This window comes from Sordaria macrospora, chromosome 3 (assembly GCF_033870435.1).
Source record: "Sordaria macrospora chromosome 3, complete sequence".
In the NCBI taxonomy this organism is placed as follows: domain Eukaryota; kingdom Fungi; phylum Ascomycota; class Sordariomycetes; order Sordariales; family Sordariaceae; genus Sordaria; species Sordaria macrospora.
This window is the reverse complement of record NC_089373.1, coordinates 1,803,297-1,825,156: the sequence shown is the minus strand read 5'-3', so window position 1 is coordinate 1,825,156 and position 21,860 is coordinate 1,803,297. Positions and strand designations below refer to the sequence as shown.

The 21,860-nt window shown below is 51.7% G+C and overlaps 5 protein-coding genes and 1 non-coding gene across 6 annotated transcripts; 2 read left to right on the top strand and 4 right to left on the bottom strand.

Moving 5' to 3' along the window:
* Positions 1–1,178: 1,178 nt before the first annotated feature.
* Positions 1,179–5,699, top strand: SMAC4_09584 (uncharacterized protein; the record flags this gene model as incomplete). Its single annotated transcript, XM_003343595.2, has 1 exon — positions 1,179–5,699. Exon 1 carries the CDS (start codon positions 1,248–1,250, stop codon positions 5,697–5,699), a length of 4,452 nt encoding a protein of 1,483 aa, XP_003343643.1. The 5' UTR covers positions 1,179–1,247.
* Positions 5,700–7,491: 1,792 nt separating this feature from the next.
* Positions 7,492–7,779, top strand: SMAC4_05104 (uncharacterized protein; the record flags this gene model as incomplete). Its single annotated transcript, XM_003346797.1, has 1 exon — positions 7,492–7,779. The coding sequence occupies one exon, from the start codon at positions 7,492–7,494 to the stop codon at positions 7,777–7,779; it is 288 nt and encodes a 95-aa protein (XP_003346845.1).
* Positions 7,780–9,740: 1,961 nt separating this feature from the next.
* Positions 9,741–11,502, bottom strand: SMAC4_13471 (uncharacterized protein; the record flags this gene model as incomplete). Its single annotated transcript, XM_066091428.1, has 2 exons — positions 9,741–10,117; positions 10,686–11,502. 2 exons carry the CDS (start codon positions 11,500–11,502, stop codon positions 9,741–9,743), a joined length of 1,194 nt encoding a protein of 397 aa, XP_065946448.1.
* Positions 11,503–13,762: 2,260 nt separating this feature from the next.
* SMAC4_13470 lies at positions 13,763–13,869 on the bottom strand. The gene is made up of 2 exons: positions 13,832–13,869; positions 13,763–13,804 (listed from the first exon to the last, which is right to left on the bottom strand). It is a non-coding gene; the product is annotated as a tRNA-Leu (tRNA).
* Positions 13,870–14,041: 172 nt separating this feature from the next.
* Positions 14,042–14,596, bottom strand: SMAC4_13469 (uncharacterized protein; the record flags this gene model as incomplete). Its single annotated transcript, XM_003342566.2, has 1 exon — positions 14,042–14,596. One exon carries the CDS (start codon positions 14,594–14,596, stop codon positions 14,042–14,044), a length of 555 nt encoding a protein of 184 aa, XP_003342614.2.
* A 3,168-nt stretch (positions 14,597–17,764) lies between these two features.
* SMAC4_09690 (uncharacterized protein) lies at positions 17,765–18,232 on the bottom strand (the record flags this gene model as incomplete). The annotated part of the gene is made up of 2 exons (XM_066091000.1): positions 17,765–18,090; positions 18,133–18,232. The coding sequence occupies 2 exons, from the start codon at positions 18,230–18,232 to the stop codon at positions 17,765–17,767; spliced, it is 426 nt and encodes a 141-aa protein (XP_065946447.1).
* Between the last annotated feature and the right edge of the window lie 3,628 nt (positions 18,233–21,860).

The window sequence follows — 21,860 nt, the reverse complement described above, 5'->3', positions numbered from 1 at the left end:
ACCTGCAGGGCAATTCGAGCCAGACCTGGCGCTCCCCTGACCACTTTGATCCCCAATCTTCTCGCCTCGGCCCGCCTCAATAACGCGAGATTAAGGTGCGGTACCTCGCTCGGCGGACCCACGATTCAGACCCTCGCATGGCTTGGTTGCAATCTTGTCGACAGCACCGTTGCATTCGTGGATTCCGCCACTTCCAGGTACCCAGCCCTACAGGGTTGGCTGCCTGCCTGGTCTCTTCAAAGACTATGTGGTTTTGGTTCCACCTTTCGGATACCCTCAGCGATGAACGGAACGAAAGCCCTGGTATGTGTGCAGAGTTTTCTCACACACACTTACTTTCTGTGACTCTGCCTAGTTTATGGAAACCGCCTTGAAAAAAATTTGTTTGTCAATTTCCGCTCAGGGTGCCCTCCGGAATCCTTCTGGACTGACTAGTGAAGCAATAGTTTGTTGCGGATCGACAAGGAAAAGAAGTCATACCCTTCGAAAGTGGTTCGGCAAGTAGGCGCCGTCGACAGTCGCCCCTCGGAAACTCAGCCTCGGAATGACCGTACAGTCCAATACTGGTTTGCTTGTTAGCTCGAGACCTCGGGCCAATTTCTTTTACGGGCTTCTATTTCAAACTATGGCTTTTCGTCCTACGACCAAGGCGTGATCTCACCTTGGATATACCATTCAATACATGCAGTATGTGATTTCAGAACATGCTAATCCCTTTCTGAATAGCGATCAGCTATTTTATTTTGGTATTGTAAGGTTTGGGACAGGTCGGGCTATGTCTTGTCTAGTATACTACCTATCTGAAATGAGCTGAACTCTGTCGGTTTCCCCAATTCTGTGTGGATAGAAGTACGAAGCTAACAAATGAACTAGAATTGAATTGTGCAATGTGGTGGTAGCAAACCCTTGCTGATGCTACGTTCAAGTGGATGGAGCCCCAGAGCCTTGGGGGCGTTGGTCCCTTGAACATCCGAGAAGAGTAAGAGTGAGTGAGCGAGTAGGGGTTCACTATGTTCAACGGCTTTGAGGCGATAATCCGTCAACATGGATAGGAATAAAAGCTATAAAGACCACTTCTTTGCTGTTCTTGTTGGTCCAGAATGTCTAAGGTCTATCAGTCCCATCTGCGTTTTTGGCCATCAAGGCCTGTGTTGGACTGAAATATCGCTTACTTGTAAGTGGTCCTCGAAACCCGAAAGCTTCGACTTAAGCTAACATAACAGCCTCAATCATTCTTCCGCGCAACCATGGTGGCTACATCATGGTTCACAGCGGGCATGGGGGCTCTCGGCCTCCTGCTGTCCGCTGATGGAGTTATGGCTGCCAAACAGCCAAGCTTCCGATTCCCTTCCAGCCCAGCCTACCGCGAGGTATGCCCTGAGCGATGCATCGTTTCTGGGCCAAACTCTGGAAACTGGTCTGTCTATCCCAACTTCAAACAGATCAAAAAGTGCAGCCAGACCATGTTCTACGACTTCAACCTCTATGATCAAGTCGATAACCTCGACACAAACTCCCGCATCGCTGCTTGCACTTCGTTTGGTCCAGACTTTTCCCTTGTACCTCCCAACAACTCGGCCGCACGGATTGCGTCCGTCGACCCTGTCATTGTTGACTTCGAGATTGGCTGGAAAGAGGAGGGTTTCGGTCTGGCTGCTGCCGGACTCCGGTCCCTGATCAAGCAAATCCGCAAGTACGTCGACAACGGACATGGAGCCACTGACAGGCCCTTCATTGTCTATGCTCAGTCTGGTCAAGCCACTGTCGGACTCTACATCGGCCAAGGTCTGCAGAACCAAGGCCTCAGCGAGTCCGCCCTGAGTATCTTTCAGGACAATCTCGACACCCTCAATGTCTCGACACCGAGCTTGGCTATGCAGCTTTGCGGCCCCGGCTACGACAGCACCCATACTTTCGGTATCATGGTGACCAGCAATGCTACTTTCGCTCCCATCCAAGACGCTATCAAGACCTGGGCCAACGCCAGCTGCTTGTCTTTTGCTGGCTCCAAGAGTTTCGCCGGCCAGGCTGTGTTCACCACGCCGCTTCTGCCCACAAACGGCACTGTTGGTTCCAACTCCACCATCCGCTCCAACTCTACCGTCCAAGCTAGGGGCCATGGTCCCAGATATCACAGGGCTCTTCACGCTCGTGCCGAGTGTAAGAATGTGCAAGTCGAATCTGGTGACAGTTGCGCATCGCTGGCCACAAAGTGTGGCATTTCGGGCGCTGATTTTACAAAGCTCCATCCCGCCTCTGACTTCTGTGCCAACCTGAAGCCCAAGCAGCACGTCTGCTGCACCACCGGAGATCTTCCTGACTTCCGTCCCGTCCCCAACTCTGATGGCTCTTGCTTTTCTTACCAGGTTAAAGCCAACGACAATTGCGCCAACCTTGGTGCCGAGTATGGCTTGACCAACGAGGACATTGAGGGCTTTAACAAGAACACATGGGGTTGGAACGGCTGTGAGCTTCTGTTCACCGACACCGTCATGTGCTTGAGCAAAGGCTCTCCGCCTTTCCCTGCCCCGATCGCCAACGCCGTGTGCGGTCCGCAAAAGCCGGGCTCTAAGCCGCCCACTGATGGCTCCAATATTGCCGACTTGAACCCCTGCCCGCTTAACGCCTGCTGCAATATTTGGGGCCAGTGCGGTATCACTAAGGACTTCTGTGTTGACACCAACACCGGCGCTCCGGGAACTGCCAAGCCAGGCACCTTTGGCTGCATCTCCAACTGCGGTACCGACATTGTCAAGGGTGACGGGTCCGGCGCCATCAAGATTGCCTATTTCGAAGCCTACAATCTGGGTCGAGACTGTCTCTACCAGGACGCCTCTCAGATCGACACGTCCCAGTACACCCACATCCATTTTGCTTTCGGTACTTTGACCCCTGACTATGAGGTTGAGGTTGGCGATGTCTTGTCCTCTTACCAGTTCCAGGAGTTCAAGCGCATCAGAGGCGCCAAGCGTATCTTGTCCTTTGGCGGCTGGGACTTCTCTGCCCTGCCTGCTACCTACTTCATCTTCCGTAACGGTGTCACCCCTGCCAACCGCCTGAAAATGGCCACCAACATCGCCAACTTCATCAAGGAGCACGATCTCGACGGTGTTGACATTGACTGGGAATACCCCGGCGCGCCTGATCTTCCTGACATCCCGCCCGCCAGCAAGGATGATGGCCCCAACTACCTGGCCTTCCTCGTCGTTTTGAAGAACCTCCTGCCTGGAAAATCCATCTCGATTGCTGCCCCTTCCTCCTACTGGTACTTGAAACAATACCCACTCAAGCAAATCGGTGCTGTCGTCGATTACATAGTCTATATGACCTATGACTTGCACGGGCAATGGGATACGAATAACGGATATTCTCAAGAGGGATGTGAAAATGGCAACTGTCTGCGCAGCCAGGTTAACCTGACGGAGACCAAGTACTCGCTGGCCATGATCACCAAGGCTGGCGTGCCTGGAAAGAAGGTTATTGTCGGTGTAACCAGCTACGGACGCTCTTTCGAGATGGCACAGCCCGGCTGCTGGGGTCCTAGCTGCTTGTTCACCGGTGACCGGGTGAACTCGAACGCGAAGAAGGGTGTGTGCACCGGCACTGCTGGTTACATTGCTGATGCTGAGATTGCCGAGATTATTGTTGGAACCGGCTCAAAGCGCTCAGGCAGAGTCGTTGCCAACATGGTGGACGCAAGCAGCAACAGCGATATTCTTGTGTACGACAACAACCAGTGGGTAAGCTACATGAGCGCCGCGACCAAGAAGACCCGCTCCGCACTTTACACGGCGTGGGGAATGGGAGGCACTACGGACTGGGCCAGTGATCTGCAAACGTACAACGATGTTCCGTCGCCATCGAAGGACTGGAACGCCTTCAAGCTTGCAATCCGCTCCAAGTTGGATCCCAAGGGTGACGATGGCGTCCGCGATGGCAACTGGACCAAGTTGACCTGCGACAATGACTATACCACTCGCTGGGACAAACATACGCCCGAGGAGATCTGGAAGGCGCTCGATGCGGATGCTGCGTGGGACGATGTTGTCAGGAACTGGAAGGACAACAACCGTGACAGACAGGGCATCACTTTCATGGACTCTGTTGGGCTTACCCTCGGTATGGGAGGCGGAGGCACCGTGCAATGCGGTGTTTTGGGCAAGTACGATAATTGCGACAATACCGAAGATTGCCCCGCCAGTGCGAACGGAAACAAGTCTGGTCCTGCGGCGCAGTTGATCTGGAACTCGCTGGTATGGATTCATGAAGTCTACCACGAGTACCACGACGCTCTGTATGACGTTGCCGGCGTCATCAGCACGGCGCTCGATAACATGGAGGATACATTTGCGCCCATCCCAGCGCCGCCTGAGAACAAGTGGACGTATCTGCTCATCGATCTGATCACTCTCGGAACTCTCTCAATCGCCGGTCCCTTCTTCAACACGATTCTCAAGAACACGGCGTACTTCGTCGCAAAGGAGGGTTCTTCGATGGCCGACAACCTCAAGGACACCACTATGACCTTGATTGGTCAAAGCACAACCATCGCTAAGGACGTGCTGCCAAGCAAAGACTCGCCCTGGACGCCCGAGGCCCAAAACGAGTTCTCCAACTACATGGGCCAGGCCATCGCCGGCTGGGCCAATGTCACCTCCCTCTCGCTCGGCAAGCTTTTTGAGGCCACGGACGACACACTTGATGCCATCGGCGAGCTCATCTCGGACGGCAAGCTGATCCGGGGCTCCACCGGCAACAACTTCATCGACACCGCCAGCGCCTCTAACGACCTGCGCGCCAACTTGGCCAAATCCTTCTACGCCTACGCCATCCCCAACCTGTGGCGCTCCGCCAAGACCTACGCCTTCGTCATCGACTCCGGCATCTCATGCAGCACCTCCAACCCGCTCGGCGACTACCTGGACGACGACACCATGAAGGACACCGGCTCCTGCGTCGACGACAGATGGTACTTCCTCGTGCACCCCGACGGCGACGCCAACGAATGCAAGTGTCAAATCGTCGGCGACCACGGTCCTTGCCAGACCATCTGCCACGACAACAAGTTCTCCGCTCCGCCCGGCATCGGCTCCCTCGGCAACTTCGGCGGCATCTCCAAGGACGACCTGATCAAGGGTTCCGTCCGCACCTGGAAGCAAAACGGCCAAAAGAACGGCGGTTCCTCGCCCAACCCGCGCGACGGCGGCACCATCGACAACCTGCTCAGCGTTGACATCACCACCCCCGGCTACGTCCGCTTGCCCGTCTGCTCCGCCGAGCGCGCCTTCCAGTCGTGGGACACTTCGTCCAAGGGCTCATCCGATAACTATCCCTGTGACATCCCGCCGGGCAAGAACGACTGCGGCGACTCGACCTTCGAGAACCAGACCTCGGGCGCCAGCCCTTCGGTGGACGACTGTCTCCAGATCATCAAGAACATTGAGGGCGACGGCAGCACGGAGTGGACGGTGGGTATCGGCGGCCAGAAGGCGATTGCCAAGGCCGGCGGGTGCGCGTTCGGCGTGGAGGCGGACGGTGTCAAGGGCAGTGTCACGTACAAGGTCGGCGGGCAGGACGTGATTGATATCATCAACGAGTCTGTCAAGCAGTTTGGCGGAGGCGGCAAGGTGGGTGCTAAGGGGTATATGAAGTGCAATGGCAATGCTGGGCAGCAGCCTGTTAAGTGGGGTCTTTATTAGATGAACTCGGCCTCTTGTTTCGGAGGTTTAGGTCTATATATGTAGCTTAGTATATCAGTCTCTTTGTGACGGTTGTACAATATAATGCGAGTTTCTTTATTAGATTAAAACTTCTGCAATTCTGTACAAGACATATATGTACTCATCAGGTCTCCACTCGACTTTCTTCCCAATGGTCCCCAACCTGTCCCAAACCTTATGGATAAAATGGCTAATGGTGTCACACGGACATTCGACAATACCACTAATCTCCCCAAGAGCCGCACGGCTGAACCCCAAGCCTTGCCACACGGCTGGATGTCTCAAGCAACTATGCTACACTCACCTTCGGGAAGTCTGTTCCTCCAACGGCACGACTTACCCGGAATCCCCTCAGTACCCTTAGCGCCTTCGGCGTATTCCAGCCAACGACACAACTGCCGCCTGCACTGCCTCCACGCTAGGCCGCGCTAGCCAGGCCATGAAGGAAGAACACTGAAGGAAGCTATTTAGGAAGACCCACATGTAAGCACAATAGTGCACACTAGATAGATGCATTGTGGCTTTGCGGCCAGATTAGGCCGATAGGGAGATGTACGTACCTATTAGAAGGAAGGAAGGCTTTGGCATAAGAAGGCCAGGAAGTCCAGCCTGGATGAAAGGCTTGAGAGGATTCAACAAGGCCTTCGGGACCAAAGTAGTTTATCAGCGGAATTGAACTACTGTTCCAAGCCCAGAACACTGCCCTTGTCACAAATGGATATTCAGAAATGGCTTAACAAGACTTACAAACACATGTTGCATTTCTTGAATGACATATTGAATCCGAAGCTCCGGGAAGGCCAATTGCATTCGCTATATAAAGTATAGGTTCATAACACACGTAGAGTACTTTCTGCCCTTGGATGTCTCATCATACAGTTCTAAAATCATGAAGTGAAAATGGACGAGAAGCAAGACGGAAGCCGCCAATCAGAGAAACAGAAGGAGTCAAAGAAAAACATGTGGAGTTTGCATCACATTGCGCCTCTAATAGCATCGAAGCCTTCCCTTGTATTCCCATTTTGACCCGACATCATTTGTCCAGAGAGGCCTTCATTATCAAAACCTTCAATCATGATTGAGTTCCATCTTCAGATCATCGATCTTCGACATCAGTGGCTACATAACAGCTTGATGGTTTGTATTCAGCTCTTGGATGACGATCCATGCGGTATTCACATCTTAGATAGGCGTAATTCACCCTATGGTTGGGTGCTGCCATTGCATGTACTCAGCCCTTTTTCCTTTGTTCTACAGGTCCCGTCATATACTGGCGGCTCGCTCACTGGGCGATTCGATTTTAAGTGTTGGGCCGCGTTTACGCTATGGGCAACACATGATTTACACTGGCAATAGGCCTCGGTTTGCCCTCGGATCAATGGTTTTGGTGGACAGTTAGGGCATTGCTCTTAATTTTGTATGCTAGACTCACCGGTGCGGCACGTCTCATGCCCTACGGGAGGCGGAAGTAGACGTTAACAACAACAACAACAACAACAACAACAACAACAACAACAAAAAGAAGACCCACACCAAGACAAAGGGTGGGTCATACCACGTGATTGCGCGAGTTGTAAGCGCCAAGTTTTTGGGCCCGGTTCCCACGAGAAACAAAACGTTTTGGGTAACGTAGACTGTGATGTTGGCGTAAGGGTGCTTGTTACAGTTCTAGCTATCTGCAAGCGGAATTCAAACTGGTCACTCTCAACGCCGCCAACCCTACAGGGATCTTCCTGTTTCATCGCCTAACTGCCCTTGAGTTCGAAGCACAATGCCGGTCTGGCGCACAGTCCCCAAGCTTGTCCCCTTCCGGTTGGCCGGCATCACCCCACCCGAAATCATCAAGCGAGAAACGGCCCGGGCCGCGGCAGGGCTCCATACCCTCCCGGCCCACCGCCCGCTTACCCAACGCTTGCGCACGCCCATCCTCAACTCTTCCTCCAGACACAATCTGGCATCGAGCGAATCCCTACAGCCTCCACAAGTACAACATGGACTTCCAGTATCGCTACCTCCGGGGTCCCCCGATTTCCTCCAAAATGAGCGACAGGTCTCCTGAAAACTTCGGTATCCGTGACCATTATATCTTCCACATCCCACCTCTCCTCTATTTCCTTTGCAAAACTTTCCAAGGACTTATAATTCCCTATTACCCACCGTCCATCCCTTAATTGTTCAGCAATCCCCACACATGCAGTCTCACCGAGCATTCCGATCGACTTTGAATCTTCAACGACCGCCGCCAATCTGATCAAGTCCAGGCTGTACTAGCCTTCGTCTTCGTCACCTGCCTGAGCTTCGCACTCCGCTACGAGTCCAAATGGAATAAATCTTCCATCAAAGGACGCTGGGCATACAAGCTCGACTACATCAAAGAAGTCAATTATCCGCCTGAGACACGCACGTCGGCGCCGATAATGGTTGCTTCACACGATGATTACCGAATGGTACTGCACAGCGAGACGACGAGGCTGCTCTGCTCCGTGGCGTTTGCGGTACTATTGTGTCCGATTGCGGAATATCTATTTTGCGCCAAGAAGATGGTTTCTGAGCGGTTGTATTCACATTTACAGGGAAACACTCACGAAGCGTTGATGAATGGGCTGTTCATGATCTATCTAGTCCTTAGATATGGCACGCTCCCTTGCTTGCTGTGACAAGGGCAGTATTCTGGGCTTGGAACAGTAGTTCAATTCAGCTGATAAACTACTTTGGTCTCGAAGGCCTTGTTGATCCTTTCAACCTCCATGAGAAGGTCGGGCCTTAAGGCCTTCTTATACCAAAGAAGGTTGGTACGTACCGAGCACTGTGTGCCAGGCATCGGCGCGAGTCTATCTAGTTCATCTGCCTACAAGTAGATCTTCTGAATGCCAGCCTTCGTCCAGTTGCCCGTTGGTAATTCCGGTCGGTGGTTTAATTGATGAAAGTCGCCGGCGGATGTCCGTGTGGCATTCTGTCGGTAATTCCGGTCGGCAGTTTGACTGATGAATGTCACCGGCAAATGTCCGTGTGACAGCCGTGCCTGTTGGCCGAATAGTCTGGCCGAGGCAAGGCTGGCATTGTATGGCGAGGTTGGGTTGATGTCAAGCATTGAGGCTCTATTGAACTTCAAACCCAGGAGTGTGGGAAATGTCCGTGTGACAATCACACCACGAAAAGAAATCATCTAAAGGATTACAAGTGTACCTGATTGAGGACTCTAACTTGCTGTTCAAAAAAAAAAAAAAAAAAAAAAAAAAAGATTTTTAAATTTTTTAAATTTTCCAAAAGACTGGGCTACGTCGCGCTCAAAGCCGGTCCAAAGTCCCTTGGTTAAAAGTCGACCCTCTCAGACACTCGGATGCAATACCCCTGATATAACAATTTGAGAGCTCTATATATGGAGGAAAAATTCGTATAACGACGTTTTTTCCGTATTGAAGGAATCGATTTAATTACTAGTGCATGGTTATTGTTTCGTCGCCGTTTGTTGTTGGAGGTCTCTTTTTTTCCGTGAACCCAAGCTTTTTGGACCACACTGGTATCGCAGACAACCAAAGCCAAGTCCCGCGACGAAAGAGGCCCATTCCCAAATGTTTATTGGCTTGCGATATAGAAGATGTTGGCTTCACTTCGTCATTGTCAGCGATTGCTTTCTATATTTACCTCTGCTGCTGTGTGCCTGGATTTATTTTCCCATTGCTAGGATCGTTCAACTTGAATACCTACTTCACGTGCATCTTCCAATGAATTCCAAAGAACAGAAAGACGTCTCACTATCATGTTTTGTATGCCAAGTCTGAAGGACACATGGGGAAAGGTAAAGTAAGGTTGTCTTGTGATGAGAACCTCCGAACTCACCAAGGAACAAGTTATAACCCATCGTATCTTCAGATCTGACCACTCAAAACCCTTGGCTTCCGTTCCCAGACTGACCCATCGGTGATGATGTATTTTGTAGCACGTATATGTCGCCCCGTCTGTGCACACACCAGTTCCCAGTCCAGTCGATACCCCCTTCATGCTGCGTACGCTACTACCTTACCTTTGTTCCGTCTCAACAACGACTCCGAGCTTGGGCATCCGTCCGTATCGCGACGATTTGATGATATCTTTCCCTTCCTCGGCCCAAAACGTCTCGAAAGGCTCCAGACACTCAGCCACCAGTCGTTTTTGCAGCTCCCCCTCGTAGAGAAGGGATTCTAATTCCTGTTCTTCTTCAGAAAGGTCATAACACCAGATGATCCTGACGAGGCCCACAAACCCAATTACTTCATCGAGGTCGCGAATATCCACGAAGCGCTTCGTACTACCCGTAGGGTTATAGTTCCGCTTGTCGAAGGTGCAGCCGGGAGCTCGGTTAGCCAATACACCCCAATCCCCGATTACGTGACAGGAAAAGGGGATAGTGTCATGACCTGTGACAAGGGCAGTATTCTGGGCTTGGAACAGTAGTTCAATTCAGCTGATAAACTACTTTGGTCCCGAAGGCCTTGTTGAATCCTCTGAAGCCTTTCCATCCAGGCCGGGCTTCAAGGCCTTCTTATGCCAAAGAGGTTTGGTGCGTACTAAGGTACGTACCAAGCCTTGTTGCTTGAGGCCTCATGGTATCTATATAGCGATCTTCATACATGTGGATTTTCCTGAGTGCCTTCAACCATTCTACTTCCTTCTTCTGACGCCGATCCTCGTTCGGTCGCTCTGATCCTTGCTTGGTTGCTGTGATCGCTTCTGTCATGACTGGGGATTGCCTCATCTCGCTTACTAGCGTCGTCGGAAGTTTGATGGTTGGCTCGTTAGCCTGAAGGCGTTGAGAGGGGCTTGGGTGAGCAATGCTGGTAGCTGAGAGTCTGGCCAAAGTGAGATTGAGCTTCGCGGCCTGCGGCCACCGGGCATTCATGAGGCTGATGTCAGGCATTGAGGCTCTGCTAGGCCTCGGCAATCCTAACCTAGAACTATGGGCAAATGTCCGTGTGACATGACCGCCCGGGAGACTACAAACTACCATGATCTGGTAGTCTTTGGCCCTCGCCAAAAGATCAAGCAAGGCTGGTCGGACAAAGTTGGAGATAATGGTGGTCGTCGTTGGTTGACGATCCGTGCCCGTCCACAGGCAGCGAAGGACCAGCAGGTCATCCTGCTCCCAAAGAGGAGCTTCCTCCAAAATGTTGAGATATCCCTCCCAGGTTCCATGCTCTTCTTCAACGTCCGTCTCTGCGTTATTGTCGTCATCTCCGTCGGGAGTCATGGCCTCTTGGACGTCATTTTGTCCCAGTGGTGGCGCCTCTAGCTCGTCGTCGCTCTCTTGGGATGGCACTGGTGAACCGTAACCGTCCTCCTCCTCCTCCGTTTCCACCTGGACGTCCGGCGCCTCTTCCTCATGCTCCTCAAGATCTTCTTCGTCGTATACGTTCAGCTCAAGATCCGTACCAGCAACATCGACGCACAAGTACCGAGCAACCGTCCCCGAAATCCACCGCAATTTCCCTTTCTCCCCTAGGAACAACTTGGTCGTCGAATATGAATGAAGTTCCTGGTCGGTGGTGGAATCAAACCCCTTATACGCCGCCTCGTACCGTCTCAGCGCTTGCTCGCGCGATTCCCGACAGACGTGGGCCAAGACCGGCGGCTGGCAGCTGAAGACCTGGGGAGCATACACGAGCCCCGGAAACGTCTGTCCAATCGCTATCGGCATGGCATTCCTGTTGCGAATGTGCGTCTCGAGGTCTTCGAATGGGCAGGTGCAGGATATGTTGGCTGGGAAGATCTCGTCCGCTGGGGGGAGAGCTTCGTTCCATATCATGTCGCGGAGTTTGCGGGGGAGGGACCAGAAGGTTACTTTCTTCGTTGTCGTTGTTGTTATGGTATATGATGGTCGCTGATGTGACATGGAGGGAGTGCTTCCAGCTGGCCCGTCAATTGATAGCTTTTGCAGGTCGCTTGAGGTTGTCGACGTGAGCTGATCGTTGCCGTCCTTTGTGTTGGCCGTTCCGCGTGGTTGATTGACATCCTCCTCGGTCATCTTCATGTTATCGGGCTGGTCCTTTGAGCCTCTGTTCTCTGGGCAGGAGATTATGGTGTTCATGGGAGACACTGCGGATTTGATTGGCGAGATCGAGGCGGAAGAACTCCGGAATTGGAGGAGAGAGAAAATGGGATGAACGCTTTCGAAAGGAGGATTACCGAGATTCGACAGTGAGATGTTGCCGCCAGTAAGTGTCGGTCACAGCAATGGTCCTTGGCTCAAAAAAGAAGAAGGAGATGGGGAACTGAAGAAGAAGAAGAACTGGTTGTCGGTTCCCATTACCTCCGTCTGTTCAGGTTTTATCACTTTCATGATCCCACTGGCCGAGAGCACCTTCCCGAGATCCAAGAGGGAGGTGTGGGTTATATGCGCCAGCCTCTTGTCCATTTGCCCATCAACGGAAAGGAAGTAAACGCGATGCATGCAGGTATCCAAATCAGTTAGGAAAGGGCGGTGGAAGGACGGGATTGGTGTTTCCAACAGTATATTAGGGGGCGGCAATTCAAGAATAGAAGATGCTCGATACAGGTCGCAGAAAGATGGATAGACGTACAAAGGGAGAAAAATAAAAGAAAAGGAGAAAAAAGAACGAAAAGGAAAAAGAAAAGTAGCAAAAAACATACAACACCAGGGATTCGCTGGTCGTCACCGACCCAACTACTAGTCTGGCCCTCACTGGCTTATCTATGGGAGAGCGGACGGGATCCCGAGTTTTCCAGTGGGTATGGTCGTATGTGCTCATTCTAGTTCAATCGACCGCTTATAGGCTTGCTCTCCGCACCTAGGAACACGGGAGCAAAATGTTCGTGCGCATAGTGTCACACGGACATTCGACCTCGACCCTAACTCAGCAGCATGAGGCTCGCAGAGCCGCACGGCTGAGCCTCTCGAACCCTTCAAAATGCTTCAGGCAACCAGGCCAACTCGGTCGGAGAGTCTATTCGACCAATAGCACAACCTACCCGAATCCCCTCAATAATCCCTGGCGTATTCCAGCCAACAATACGCACGCCGGCTGCACTGCCCCTCATATCGGGCTGTGCTAGCCAGGCCAAGAAGGGAAACCCTGCTATCACAAGAACGATCCCTAACCAACCAAGGCACTCCGGCGGCGATAGGGCGGTACCCGTGACGACGCCGGCGTCATAGGAAGGAAGGATATTGGAGGAAGATACTCGGGAAGGATCATATGTAAGCACAGCGGTGCACACCGCTAGATAGATGCCTTATGGCCTCATGACCCAGATCAGGCCAGCAGAAGGAAGGAAGGCTTTGGCATAAGAAGGTCGGGAACCCCAGCCTGGATGGAAAGGCTTGAAAGGATTCAACAAGGCCTTCGAGACCAAAGTAGTTTATCAGCTGAATTGAACTACTGTTCCAAGCCCAGAATACTGCCCTTGTCACACATAGTCCGGTGGGCTCGACATGACTCGCGAGCCACCACCACTGTGACAAGGGCAGAGTATGGGCTTGGAACAGTGGTTCAATTCAGCTGATAATTAACTTTGGTCTCGAAGGCCTTGTTGATCCTTTCAACCCTCAAGACGAGGGCTGAGTTCCCAGGCCTAGTGATGGCAGCCTTGCAGTTGTGCCTCTCGACTGCTATCACAACTATATAAGACCACTTGAGCGACCAAATTGCCAGCTTCGGAAATACAATGCGGACTCAAAAGAAAAGAAACCAACAAGTGTGTTTTATGAAAGAGATCGGGAAAAAAAGAAGGAAAAAAGACATACAACACCAGGGATTCGCTGGTCGTCACCGACCCAACTACTAGTCTGGCCCTCATTGGCTTATCTATGGGAGAGCGGACGGGATCCCGAGTTTTCCAGTGGGTATGGTCGTATGTGCTCATTCTAGTTCAATTGACCACTTATAGGCTTGCTCTCCGCATCTAGGAACACGGGAGCAAAATGTTCATGCGCAAAGTCCGGTGGGCTCGACATGACTCGCGAGCCGCCACCACTACCAAAAAATTTTTTGGGGAAAAAGAGAAACTCATCAACCCGAGCTCGGCTGATGAAACGATGATTAATATGACAAGAGTGGGATTCGAACCCACGCCCTTTCGGACCACGGAACTCTTTAGAGGAGATTAAGGGTTAACCTTAACGTGGCGCCTTAGACCGCTCGGCCATCTTGCCTTGTTGATGTTATTCTGGTGTCTGGGATGGGAATATGTCGGCAGTCTTGCACGAGCCAAACTTCTCATTCCGGTGAATGCACTGGGTTGATCAACGGCGCCGCTGGGAAAGGTATGTTGTTAACGGTTAAGTGTATAACATAAAATCTGTTCTGACTTTGTCGTCGTCGGCCTTAGAGTCTAAGACGATATGTATCCCGCTCTCGGATCTCGTTCCAGTCCTGTGTTCCTTGGATGCTTTCCCTGTGGTTCACATACTCGATGATGTCGACTGTTTTAAGCAACGGAGGGAATTCGACCATGATCTGCTGGCGGATGTTTCTTGCGGTAATCGGGTCCTGTTGGTTGTTATTTTTGTTGTCGTTATTGGTGTCGGACTCTCCAAAGTCAGCGTCGCCTGGGGGAGCTGCATGTGCCATATCTGGAATCAGCTGCGGTCTATGTGAGCTGACAAAATGCAAGGGGACCTTAAGGTAAGCCAGCTTCTCGAGTTCCGGTAGGCAAGTTAACATGCGGCTGGGACCAAAGCGATCCGTCATTTGGTCTTCGTCGATAGGTTCCATGTAGCCGCTCATGGAGAGATGCTCAAGCGTGTCTTTGAACAAGGGCAGAATCGTGTTCCAGGTGTGATCACTTTCAAGACCCAGTGTCTCGTCGTAGCCGTTGATCTCAAGTCTCTTTAGTCTCGGCTTCATGCAGAACCAGTCGAACAGGCTGCCCAGACACATTGCCGCGTCGTCCAGCCCTCTCACCTCCAAGGGATCAAACCCTTTGAGGGTAAGGCTCTGCACAGTGGACAGGCATGGGTGCCAGTTATGAGAATAGCCGGTTTCAGGACTTCCAAAGAGTACCTGAAGGACGGAAAGATCGAGGCTGAGTGTCGTGATCGGTGGACTGTGATATAGGAAAAGCTTTTTCTGGTACTGAAACGGCTGCATCCAGGGTGTCCCCGAGCCGCTGAGGGCAAGTGATTGTAACGATGGGGAGAAATAAACGACGAGTCCAAAGATTGCATCCGTAATATTCCTGAAAGCCTCGGCACTATAACTAACACCAGCAGCTTCAAGTTTCTTACGATATGAATGGTAGGCTTGACGGAGGAAGGCCGTGGCCCAAGGACAGCTCGCTCCTTGTTCCATCATCACGGGTCCAAGTACGTTGACGAACGCAGAAGCATCGGGTTTGTTGTAAGGGTGACTGTGTCTGTCACCCGGCATGTCGTATGGTTCACGCTGTCCCATGTACTTGTGATATTTCACGGCAATATGTCGAATATAGCCGCGGTTCTTGGGGTACAGGAGCAGGCCTTTGCAAAAGTAAACAAGTGTCCGAGGTTTGTCGAGAACAATGTCCTCAAACAGAGCGCGCTGTGCTGGAGCAGCTATGGATTTTGAGACCAGTGATAAGGCACATAGAGACTTCTGGCAGCACCTCCTGCGGTTGCATGGCTGGTGCCTGTCTTCCCATTTTACGTAGTGCGCCCAGCGAGGTGCCGGGTGAGAGTTCTTCAATCGGATAAGCTGGCATATGTGTTCCCGTATCTCTAGTGGAAGCCTCTCTAGCGGTGATCGTGCTGAAAGGTAGGGGTTTCGGTACGATGTGGTTGATGACGTTGACGTTATTGGCGGCGGTTTATCGGAGGCTGCTTGGTCATCCTTCGGAGCCGCAACTGGAGCAAGCTTCACGGATGGCAGATAGGACTGGAGGCTCACCATCCACTGAGTGGCATAAATGTTAGTGCTTACTGTTTGACACAAGTTAAGGAAACGTATCGTAGTTCCGTGTATTGCAATCGTCTTACCTCCGACTTCTTCTGCTGCTTAGGCAAGACCTTTCGAGCCTTTCCGCAATACGGACAGGGTTCGTGGGTCACATCCATAGCTACTCCCGTTCTGGATCCAATTGCTTATCTTATAACGGCCGGCCGAAAGAGAAGTGGTTTCCTTACGTTGAATATCTAACATCCTGCTAGCGGGGATATGTGTTGACGTGTTCGAGGAAGAAGGCTGAGAGGCACGCCCGACCTGAACGTTAGCGTTGTTCGGCTGACCGACAGCTGGCGCGATGCAACCCTACGATCGCCAGAGGATCACGCTCTTTTCTTGGTCCATTATACGTCAACCGTTAGCAAATGCTTCCCAAGATCACCATGGTCTTTAAACGTCGGCTTCAAGGACGCTGCAGGAACAAGTGTCGGAAGAATGCACTATACTGTCAATCACTCCATTTGAGTGGATATACCGAGGGACGTTGTCGTGACGCTGGTCTTGGCATGTAGCATCGCTCGCTCGGTGTTGAGGGGTAGATGTTGTGTAGAGGCATACCGCTAATTCTCGGTCGATATGGTTTTACTCAACCTGCGTTAAGATCCTGGCAGGCCACGCCTGACATGGCATTTGACCAATCTGCTGGTGAGTTGGTGCGGGCCGCAGGTTTTCTTATTGGTTGAGTAAAACCATGTCGACCGAGAATTAGCGGTAGATCGACTGCTGGTTTTAAGGTGTTGAAGGTATGAGATGGTTGGTATACTCTGTATGATGAGATTGTAAAGTTAGTCCAGGATCTTCAGGTTCAAAACCTTGACAGCTTTACTCTCCCTTTGTCCATTTACCTCGGCTCACCAGCGCTCTCGTCACCCAGAATGGGATCCGAACAGAAGAACTATCATCTTCCGGCAGATGTCGTGTGGTTCAGTATGCCTCCTTGTTGGTCACTTAATGCCAGTCTCCGCTCATAACTGACACTCCAACAGTAACCGGTTGCTCACAAGGCATAGGCCGCGCCTTGTGCGAACTTGTCCTCTCCAAGGGCCACCGTCTGGTTGCCACGGCTCGTAACCCTACCACGGGCCTCTCCTACCTTCCTGGCAGCTCTTGAAGCTTCCCCTGGATGTAACCTCCCGCGCCTCCATCGATACGGCCCTTGAGGCATCCATAGCACACTTTGGCCGTCTTGACGTGGTTGTTAACAACGCCGGACTGTTTATATATGGCATCGCCGAAGGTATGGACGAGGCCGACGGCCTGGCCATGTTCGAGACGAATTTCTAGGGTCCTCTGACCATCACGCGTCGGGCGGTGGAGATTATGCGCGAGGTGAATTCAAAGTATCTGTCGAATGATACCGCCCAGGGAGGCGTGATCCTGAACGTTACGTCGGCTGGTGGGCGCGTAGCATGTGCTGGAGCAGCGTTTTATGATGCTAGCAAAGTCGCACTAGAGGAGTTCACCTAGTGTATGGCCCAGGAATTCAAGCCGGAGTGGAAAATTCATCCAAGTTGCATCCAGCCAGGAGCTGTCAGCACAGGCTTCATTTCTGGAAGGAAAAAGGTTGATGAGCATCCGGCCTACAAAGGGTTTGAAGGGAACTTTTAAGCTGCGGCTAGGTACCTGGATGATCCGAAGGCTTCGGAGAAGTGGAGTACACCCGAGTGCGTGGCGGAAGGTATCTATGTTACGGTTAGTTCTGATGGAGAGATCCCGAGGAGGGTGCCTCTGGGAGGAGATGCATGGTCACTCCTCATGATGGACCACAAAAGGACTGGAAGGGAGTTAGCGGCGGGGAAGGAACTAGCAATGAGAGCAGGAAACGCGGCCGCGCAATCGGATTTCATCGATTTGTTTGCGTAGGTTCAGTTTAGTATTTATGTCCAGATACAAAACCAACAACAACGAAAAGTACAACGTAGGGGTATCGTGTAACTTTGCAAGGCTTTGCCAATATCCAATTATGCACCATATATCCTCCATTTCCTCCAGTTCTGTGATGTTTGGTTACCTCGAGGATGTCTCGATAACCCAGTCTTGCGACGCTCTACTCTTCCAAGGCTCAATTGGGTGTCGCGCAGCCAACCGTGTCCACGAGTGCACTACCGATTTCCTCTTTGGATTGATCCTCTAGTCCCTGCCGGTGGGATGTCTGTAGAGGACATACCAGGCGTGGATGATGCCAGGGAACCAGGCCAGGATGGTCAGGAGGATGTTGATCCAGAAGTCGACCTTGAAGCCGCGGTCGAAGAAGACAGCCAGGGGTGGGACGAAGATGGCGAGAATGAAGAGGATGATGTCGGAAGCGCCGAAACGTCTCTGGGTGACGGCCGGGGTGGTGGCTACGGACTTTTCGTTGGCATAGGTACTTGCTGTGGTCGGGCGGTTGCTGGCCGGTGTTGTGCCGGCGGCGGTGGTAGTACCGGTTGTGGTATCGGCTTGAGGGTATGGTGTGCCTGCAGTGTGGTTCGCTTGGGTGGTGAAGGGGGTGCCAGCACCAGCAGTGGCAGCGGTAGGGGCAACGTGATGGGACTTCTCCGTCGACGTGTTGGGGACCGAGGAAGGTGCCGCATATGCTTGTGACATTGAGCTCTGCATCTTGGAGGCTTGGATGTGGGGGTTTCGCAGATATCGGTTAAAGCGACCAAGTATTAGGTGGTAGATTGGTGTGATTTCGGTTCACGCTACTAGGTATCGCGCGTTGGAAAATAAGCAATTAGGTTGGATTATTGTTGATGGTGTGTTGGTGTTGGTGTGGTGGTTTCGGTTCGGTCAAGCTGCGACTTCGGGAATGGGGGCTTCTGCCATATTTCTATCTCCCCGCCAGGCCTTGGCTTGTCAAAGGAACCACTCCATGCGCGTCACAATGGAAGGAGCCATGAGATCACCAGACCAAATTTTTCTTTCCATCACTTCCGTAGTGCGCGACGGTGAACAGGTTCGAAGGAAGGCACAACACAGCTGTTTGTGGCGGATTAGGGGTCCAATGACGTCATAGGTGAGGAAAACGACAGTGTCGATCCTTCCCGTCATTCTCACGTTTTCACGCTACAGTACATCCACCAAAGTCATCCACCATTGCCGACAGCCTCATTGGCTCTTGCCCTTCTTGACTGATGAGCCTTTGATCATTCCTTCCATTGCCGCGGTTGATTTGGCGGGGCATCGACAACTGAACTGAAGACAAAGTGCATGATTGTCAGTGACGACCAACGCGCCTTCCGTGCTTTCCATGTCACAACGCGAAAACCACAGGGGAAGCGTTCTTTCTGTCGAACTCTCGAAATTACTAAAACACTTCCGTTATCAAGTGGGAGGTGTACTGTGTAGATTGACCTCTGGCCACAAGCCTCCTGTTGAAAATCCTCTCGGCACGCACCTCGGCATCATCATCGTCTTCACAGTCCAGAAACAACAAGCATCAAGTCCTGCATCAGCCCGTGGGTTTCGCAGCATGGCATATGCCTTGCAACTCACCAACCAGACCTCTAATAACAATTCGTGCCGTTTCAACTCTCATGTTACACAACTCACCCAACGAAATGTCTTCCGAGTGTCACCGCAGACAAGATCCTCCCCAGGCATGGCAACAGTTAGGCAGGCAACTTACCAGATACGATGAAGCACCGAAAGTCTCACCGTTCGTGGAAGTGGTAGGTGAAGAGAAAATCATAAAGAGATCTTGGATGATAGGTTCTATGAGAGACGTGCGCTGGGACCTTTCTCATAAATACTTGAGTTTGACCCATAAGCCCATTCGATTCCCGCTTTTTGCCGCAGTCTCAACACAATAGGACCACGAAATCTGAGCCCGAGCTTTCCATCAGCCAACGAGATGGCGTCCAACCCAACTTATTCACTTTGTTCCCTCCTGAATATTTCATGTACTGCATTGATGGCTCTGGTTCTGTCTCTTCTCAAGTCACGGTGTCAACGCAAAACCCGCTCAGTCGCAAACTGTCGAACACCTTGACCTCATTGTTACGATCCAACCAAAGTTATATAAGCTAGCTAGATAAATAGACCAATCAGGTTGGATGTCACACGGACATCTGCCTACACTCCTGAGTTTGAAGTTCAATAGAGCCTCAATGCTTGACATCAACCCAACCTCGCTATACAATGCCAGCCTTGCCTCGGCCAGACTATTCGGGCAATAGGCACGGCTTACCCGAATCCCTCAACGCCACCAGGCTAAACGAGCCAACCCCAGAACTGCTGACGGCGCTAAACATCATCACAAAGCCACCTTATCATCACAGGAGTAATTACGGCCAACCAAGCAGAAGCAGAGCGCCAGGGCAAAGGCCGGCGCCAGAAGGAAGAAGGAGAATGGATGAAGGCATTCAAAAAGATCCACATATATACAAGTCGCTAGATAAATGCCTTGGAGCCTCAGGCGACAAGAACCGGTACCTACCCCAGTACGTACCATTTCTCTTTGGCATAAGAAGGTCTTGAAGCCCAGCCTTCCCCTGGAGGTTGAAAGGATCAACAAGGACTTCGAGACCAAAGTAGTTTATCAACTGAATTAAACTACTGTTCCAAGCCCAGAATACTGCCCTTGTCACATTGGACCCGAAAGATTTGGGTCCTCGGGTCCAGTACACCGGGTCCAGGGAAGAGCAGTATAAAAGAAGGCCTTCCGGCCTTCGTTTATAAAGCTCTTCAGCAAGCAATAGCTATCACAATCTACCAGTACCTTTCGGCTACTACTCTGTTACTCTATTGTTCTATCCCAGCGATAATACTCCTGTGCTTGTAACGGTTCGTCACAAAGACCTCATTAGCTTTCTGACACCCATTAGCCCGGTGTGATGAACGGCAGTCTGATCTGCCTAAATGAGATAGCTGAAGGTAGTAACTATCAGTGCTGTTCGGTGAAGCCAAAAGGTTCACAACAAGTATGCTCGTAATACTGGTCTCGGTGATAATGATCTATTGACTACTGTCGAACTGTCTGACAATCTGAGTTCTCCCGTAGTCCCTTTATACCTGCTCGCCCTCTGCGAGATATCTGTTTCCGGATGTCCACGTAGACGTGAATCCCTTAGTGCTGGCTCACTGCCTATGGGCTGGCTCATCTTCGTGAGCCTGGCTCACCTTCATAAGCCTGGCTCGCCTTCATAAGCCTTCATTCCTTGTCATGGTTACACTGCCCAGCCTTTATGTGGCTGTTGTGTACCTGTGGCTTGGTTGGCCCGTGTTCCTTGCTCATGGTTCGTAACACTCAAGATCGTTCTAGCTCAGGATCGTTCTAGTATAGAATTGTATCTAAGATCATTCTAGCTCAGGATCGTTCTGGCTCAGGATTAGCATGCGTCTACCTCATCTTTAGCCTCCTTTCAATGGTCCAGAATATGGCAACGCTATCTCTCTTTACCGTCTTATCGCCAATATTTTTCGATGGCGTTTTAGAGAAAGCGGAGGGTTTTCAGCCGGCTGTTGGCAACACAGTGGCTGGCCGTCTTCAAGTCTGCTGGTCCGAATCTGGCGTCCAGGGTACATAGGAATGTGATCCGCACACCCATAGGTTCATCCGTATGTGGGCCCCACTCTCCTCTGAACCTGGGCCGTCACCTAGCCACCCGAGCCACTCTTTCGTTTGTAGCCCACTCTTTTAGCCACGTGTAATATGGAGCCTTCGAACACTCTGTGCAAGGCTCCCTTGTGTTCTTGTCTTCTTCTCCCCTTCAAACTACTTTTGGCACGTCTCATGCCCTACGGGAGGCGGAAGTAGACGTTAAAAATAACAACAACAACAACAACAACAACAACAACAACAACAACAAAGAAAAGCCCACCCTTGTCTACCACGTTGGAAAAAGCCGTGTTGACTGGATGAAATCCCAGAAGTTCAAGGATGGTCCAAGCTGTCCGGCTGTGGAGAGAAGGAGACCAAGGGGGACACAGGCCAACCGACAATGTTAACGTAGGAGAATACGCAATCTCAGCCAGTGTCACACGGACATTCGACCTCGACCCTAACCCCGCAGCACAGGGCTCGCGGAGCCGCACGGCTGACCCTTACGAACTCATCAGCCTAACCAAGATACCTCAGGCAAGCATGCCAGCTCAGTCGGAAGTCTATTCAAACCGATGGCACAACTTACCCGAATCCCCTCCAAGCCTTCGGCGTATTCCAGCCAACAATACACTTGCCGATTGCACTACCCCTCACACTAGGCCGTGCCAGCCAGGCCAGGGAGGAGAACCCTGCTATCGC